Consider the following 6,000-nt stretch of genomic DNA (forward strand, 5'->3'; position numbering starts at 1 on the left):
CACCTACTTCTCTGCCATCCTCCTCAGGGTTTTGAGCGACGCCTTCATGTCGGCGTCCGTCAGGCCGACCAGCAGGCCGTTGTCCTCCACGCCGATCTGGTAGACGGCCTCGCCGCGGCCCTCCTGCAGCCGCCACTTCAGCTGCGTGGCCAGGTGCTCGAAGCGATACTGAGTCGGGTTCACCAACTTCAGCTGGGAGAGAGTGAGAGAGAGGGAGAGAGAGAGAGAGAGAGAGAGAGAGAGAGAGAGAGAGAGAGAGAGAGAGAGAGAGAGAGAGAGAGAGAGAGAGAGAGAGGGGCGGAGCTACTGATCAGAAAATTTCAAACAGAAGCATCTGAAGAGTGTGACGGTGTGTAAGGGCCGGAGGAGGGGGGGTGATATTCCAAGAAAATAACTCAGAATCTCTGAGATGTACATTTTTAAGAGAAAACTACTGGTGGTAAATTCATGAAATTATTAAATCAAAAATGTTAAATTTGCAAGACAAAACTCAGAAATTCTCTGAGGTTAAAGTCGTAAAGGTATGAGAAAAAACTCACAAATTTATGAGAAAAAAACCTTGAAAATTCTGACATTATTAAGTTGCAAATTTGTGAGAAAAAAAACATGAAAATTCTGAGACTATAAAGTCTCAAATTTGCAAGAAAAAAACTCAAAACATCTGAGAATAAAGTCATAAATGTATGAGAAACTAAAAAAGAAAATGCTAATTATAAAATCACAAATTTGAAATTCGTGAGAAAAAATCAGATAGTCTGAGATTAACGTCGTAAATTTCTGACAAAAAAATTCTGAGATTCTGAGATTTAAGTTGCAAATTTAAAAGAGAAAAAACAAATAGTTTTTCAAATTTGCAAAATCTGCATTTAAATATTTCCATGACGTAGACAATATGAAGTCATTATCTGAGCTCAGAGTTTATGTTTGAAGTTTGATGGGTTTGTGACTTGTTTTTTTCATTTTACTCTATTTATTGCTGCCTTTGTGAACTAATTTGTAACATGATTTTGAGAAGCACTCTATAATGAGCATTATAATATTATTATTATCATTATTATCATCACAACTATATTCAGCAGATCACCCTTCATTTTTTGTCCATATCAGCACAAAGCTGCTAAAATCAGTCAGCAAATGAGAAGTTACCTTGTACTCGATGTTTCCTTCTTCAGCCTGAAGAGACACAACAGAGGAAACAACAGAAGTCAGTCAGTAACAAATAAACATTTCCTCATCCTTCTCTGTCTGCTTCTACCTGCTGGTCATTTCCTACATTTCCCACAATCCCTTTCAGCGGCAGCCTCCAAAGAAAAGAGCTGAAGCTGTGTGTTAAAGTGATCAAACGGCTCAGTTTGACGATAACCTTGAGAGTTTTTTTAGGTCGGGGGGAAAAAAGGAAAAGAAAAAGGAGTCGTGCCATCACTCAGAACTGAACCTGTCTTAACGCAGCAGTGCATGCTGGTCTATCGGCTGCTCCTGTCGGGCTGCTGAACGGCGGTGAGAAACGGCACAGAAGAAGAGCCTCGCTCTCTGGTTGTGAGGGACTGACACCAAAACCTGATGTTTTAGATCCTGACACATTAACAGGAGCTGCAGTGGGACATCAGTGATTTCTACACAGCATCAAATGCAAAGGAAAATTAACCTGGGTGGGTTATAAACTGTTAGGAGGGGAACACACTCCACACAGCAGCATGTGTGTAACAGACAGCTGGAGCAAGATTTAACGAGTAAAAGTTGCTATTCTCTGTCATTTTGTGACAAACATGTCAAAAAATAAAATCTGCCAGTTTGATTCCTGTGTGATGATGTTAGTCCCCATAGCAGCCATTTCACTGCAGTCAGAATGTTTTTTTCAAACCGGATGTCACTGTGTAAAATGACCTATAGTGACCTCTAGGAGAATCACAGCCTCAAGAAAGTTTGCATCCACAAAGTAGAGGAGAATTCAAAAAATAAAAATTGCACTAACTCGTAATACTGAATTGCAATACTTAAGAACTGTAATACATACTGTAAGGGATTGGAACCCAAGTAGGCCTAGACATATCATCCCAGCTCTTTAGTTGACTTTGCAGTCTATAATCTATGGAAATAATACACTATACACAACATAACCAACTTGACATGATAAGTGAGATGAAAGAAAAACACTTTAGCATTATGATCCAAATATACCCTGACAGACCAGTAGAACAGTGTGTGTGTGTGTGTGTGTGTGTGTGTCAGTGAGAGAGAGAGAGACTATAATATCCATAGTTTGAGGGGACAACATTTCACCTATATAGTATAGGCATTTTGTGAGAAAAAGGGGGTGAACCTAGGAAAAATTGCAACAGAAACTCTTTCAACTTTTTTAGACTATATATACAGTAACCTTGAATTAGTGAATTAAAAGGTTACTGTATATATAGTAACCTTTAAATTCACTGTTTAAATATCTGTTCTGGCATTTATTCCTTAAATTCCTTATTAGCGCATATCAAATCAGATAATGTGTGATATGCATGTGTAAACAGAATAATTCAAAGAACTTGTAACTGACTTTTTTTCTTGTCTTTGTGTGTGTAATCAACTTGTGAATTTTTATAGTGATATCTGAAAGTAAAATTTGGAACCCCTTTCCCCTGTGTGTTAAAAACAGTGTTTTTTGGTAACATGTGGTCATAAATAGGTGATTTTTAGGACTTTTGATATGTTATAACCAACATATTTATGAGACTAAAAAAGTTGAAAGAGTTTCTGTTGCAATTTTTCCTAGTTCACTTTGCATAATGCCTATACTAATAACCATGAGCTAAGATATGAAGACAAAAAGCGAATTCACCGTCAATTTAATGAAACCTTGGTTATGATGCAAAACTGCATGACCCATAACACATGACTCGACACGTTATCATCTTATTCTGATTCACTCTTCCGTTCGGCATAAACATAATTAACCCAGCACTCCTTCCTTCAGTAAAACATGTTTGTTTGTTTTGTTTCACCACGGCGGCTTCACGGCGCACAGAGGTGGGCGGCACCAGCGGGCACCAGGGAACCAGGAGTCAAACTGAAGATGCTGTTCACACATCTCAGATGGTGTTCAAGCCGAATGAAAAAGCCCCTCATTTCGAGTCGAAATGGACATTAAATGATAGTTTCTGGTGTTTGTATGTTTACCAGCGGGCAGAGTTACGATACGCTGCGAGATATCTGAGTGGACTTTGGTAAACAGAGTTGCGCAGATAGAGACTGAGGCAGAAATAAGACTTAATTAATAACAGTGGTGTTTTCACCTCTTAATAAATGAAGATAATGGGTTTATTAGCAACAACACTGCAGCGTTTTGCTTGCTAGCGACGGTTAGCTGCAGCGGCTAGCTAGCTAGCTGTGGGGATGATAGCGCTAATCCCCGGGCTCAGGACGGTACCTCAGGCGGTAAATACGGTGGCGGGGTTTTGTTGTTCCTTGGTGTCTTTTTATTCTTTCTCCTCCTGCCTCGTTTCCCTCTTTTTGTGCGCGACTTTTTCGACATTTTTCTCCCGTTGCAGGAGCAGTTGCCCTGGCCAGCGGCTCGGCTCTGTCCGGACGACACTGCGTCAGTTTCGGACAAATCCACCATGATGCCTCGGTTTGGGGGAAGCAGCGGCTCGGATCACAGCTCAGGTCTCCTCAGTGAAGCCGCATCCGCCACAAACACGGCGCATCCATCCGTCCGTCCATCCGTCCATCCATCCGTCCAGGTGAGGAGCTGCAGAGGAGGATGCTCTGCTGCTGCGGCTCCTCAGCATCATCACCTGCCGTCAAGCTGCGCAGAACACAGCGCACTTCACTTCCGGCCACCGCTTTCAAAATAAACCTCACCGGCACTTTGGTCAAGTAGGAATTCCGGTCGTGAATTTCAAAGTAAAGCAGCAAAACACAAAATTTCCAAAGTGAGCATGAATGATTGATTTGAAGTGTATGACGGCATATTAGGGCCACTGCCGGGAGAAAAAAATTACAGAGTCAAGGGAAACTGGGGGTTAAAGTGAAGTAAAGAGATTTTAAAGAGAAAAAATCTCACAAATTTGTGGGGGGAAAAAACAAACAAACTCAGAAATTCTTTGAGTAAAGCCGTCAGTTTATGAGGAAAAAAAAGAATATTCTCTGTGATCAAAGTGATGATTTTATATATGTAAAAAAAAAAAAACAACAACTCAAATTTATAAAAAAAAAAAATCTTGAAATTTCTGAGATTATAAAGTCACAAATTTATGAGAAAAAAAAGAAAAACAACAGTGAAAACTAATTTGTTCTCCTCCTGTGGGATCCAGTCAGAGGGAAATCCTGCTGGTTTGAGTCCAGAATCACAATCTCCTCCTCAGCATCTGGACTCTGAAGAGACGCTGCCGTGACTTGAGCTGATTTTTGTGTGTGTGTGTGTGTGTGTGTGTGTGTGTGTGTAAATTCTGAGGTTTTTTTTTTGTTTTTTTTTTCTCAGAATATTATGGCACTAACCTGCTGCTGTCAAGGGGAATCTGTAGTACACTGAAAAAAATAAATAACACATGTTTGTCCATCTGTGGCGCAGCAGGAGGAGGCTGGTGTCACTGTGGAAAAAAAAGCCCTGAAATCACTTCTCATCACCAATCAGTATTTTCCATGTGGTCTGCCAATTTAAACAGGGTCAAAACAATATTTTCCAAATCCTGCCTGTTTTCCTTTTTTCTATCTTTTTTATTTATTTATTTATTTATTTATTTTCAAATTGTTTGTGTTTAGTTTCCTTAATCTTTCTCATCTTATGGAAACTATAAGTCATGTCACATGAGTGTAAACTCTTTGTCTGACAGGGCGGGGCTGCCTGCATGTGTTATGAGTGTGTGTTCTTCATGTGTATGTGTGTGTGTGTGTGTGTGTGTATTTATTTGTGAGTGTCTTATGACTCTGACTCACTTCATTATACTTGTGTTTATAGATGGGTATTTATGAGATGCATTGTTGTTAAAGTGCTATGCCATAATATGTTTTCTCTTTCTTTTACTTAAAAAAAAATGATTAGTATGATGCATAGTATTAGTATGATGTGCAAACTTTCCAGTGACATGCTGCCTGGAGAACGGCGCTTTTTAGTTTTTTTCAGTCAATTCTCCCTCACACCTCCCTGCTAATTTTATGTTGTATGTTGTAGAAGGTTTCTTGTATGTGTAAATAACCTGAACCAAGCAGTCCCGGCAGGTGAGCAGGCAGGTGGGAGGTTCAAAATGCAGGAAGAAGAAGAAGAAGAAAAGAAGAAGAAGAAGAAGCAGAAAGTGGGTGCTGGCAGTGGACGGGTGAATGTATGAGAGGATGAGACGACTGACTGATGAGACAGAAACTGGAGGAGCCATTCATGTTTACCTTTGGCATTTAGTATTATTTACTCATTTATGTTTGTTTATTTGGATCTCCATTACCAAGGTGGCAGCAACCTGCCGTCCACACAGGTAAACAACACAACACAAAAATATATATCCTAACACCAGAAGAAAATCACAGCAATGACACCAGTGACCAGAGACCCAGGCTCTGTCAGGAGGTCATCAGATAGCTCAAAGTGACACAGTAGCATTAAAAATTTTTTAATTTAAATAGGGGCACAGGTGACCGGAAATGAGGGCATATCTCATAGGCGCAAATCCGGGGTGGTCAAATGGTCAAAGCCCCCCCCCACACACACTTTTCAGAGATGCCCCCGCATCCATGACTTAGAAAAAAATATTCATATACATGTCACATCGCCTCCCCACACACTGCTTCCCACCTTCCGACACACCGCCTTTGTATGGATACACATTATTATGTTGTTAGTGGGAAAGCTGTCTATTTATCTATCTATCAGTCTGTTTAAGACCTGTTTCTGCCGGGTGTGATGTTTTACTGCCCCCTGCTGGCCTGATGGGAGAACAACATCCTGAGTGTTGTGGAGTGACACCTGGCTCCAGGTCCAGAGGAGCTCAGGTGACTGATCTCCTGATGAAGGGATGGAAACAG

The 6,000-nt window shown here is 40.6% G+C and overlaps 1 protein-coding gene across 1 annotated transcript in view; it reads right to left on the reverse strand.

Moving 5' to 3' along the window:
- Positions 1 to 3,813, reverse strand: part of gtpbp2b (GTP binding protein 2b) — a 28,214-nt gene extending 24,401 nt beyond the window's left edge. The window contains exons 1-3 of the mRNA XM_030049045.1: positions 3,416 to 3,813; positions 1,147 to 1,173; positions 8 to 192 (exon numbers count right to left, since the gene is read on the reverse strand). Coding sequence (XP_029904905.1) covers positions 8 to 192; positions 1,147 to 1,173; positions 3,416 to 3,607 — 404 coding nt within the window. The 5' untranslated portion in view covers positions 3,608 to 3,813. The remainder of the gene's footprint in view (positions 1 to 7; positions 193 to 1,146; positions 1,174 to 3,415) is intronic.
- Between the last annotated feature and the right edge of the window lie 2,187 nt (positions 3,814 to 6,000).

This window comes from Myripristis murdjan, chromosome 1 (assembly GCF_902150065.1).
Source record: "Myripristis murdjan chromosome 1, fMyrMur1.1, whole genome shotgun sequence".
Classification (NCBI taxonomy): Eukaryota; Metazoa; Chordata; class Actinopteri; order Holocentriformes; family Holocentridae; genus Myripristis; species Myripristis murdjan.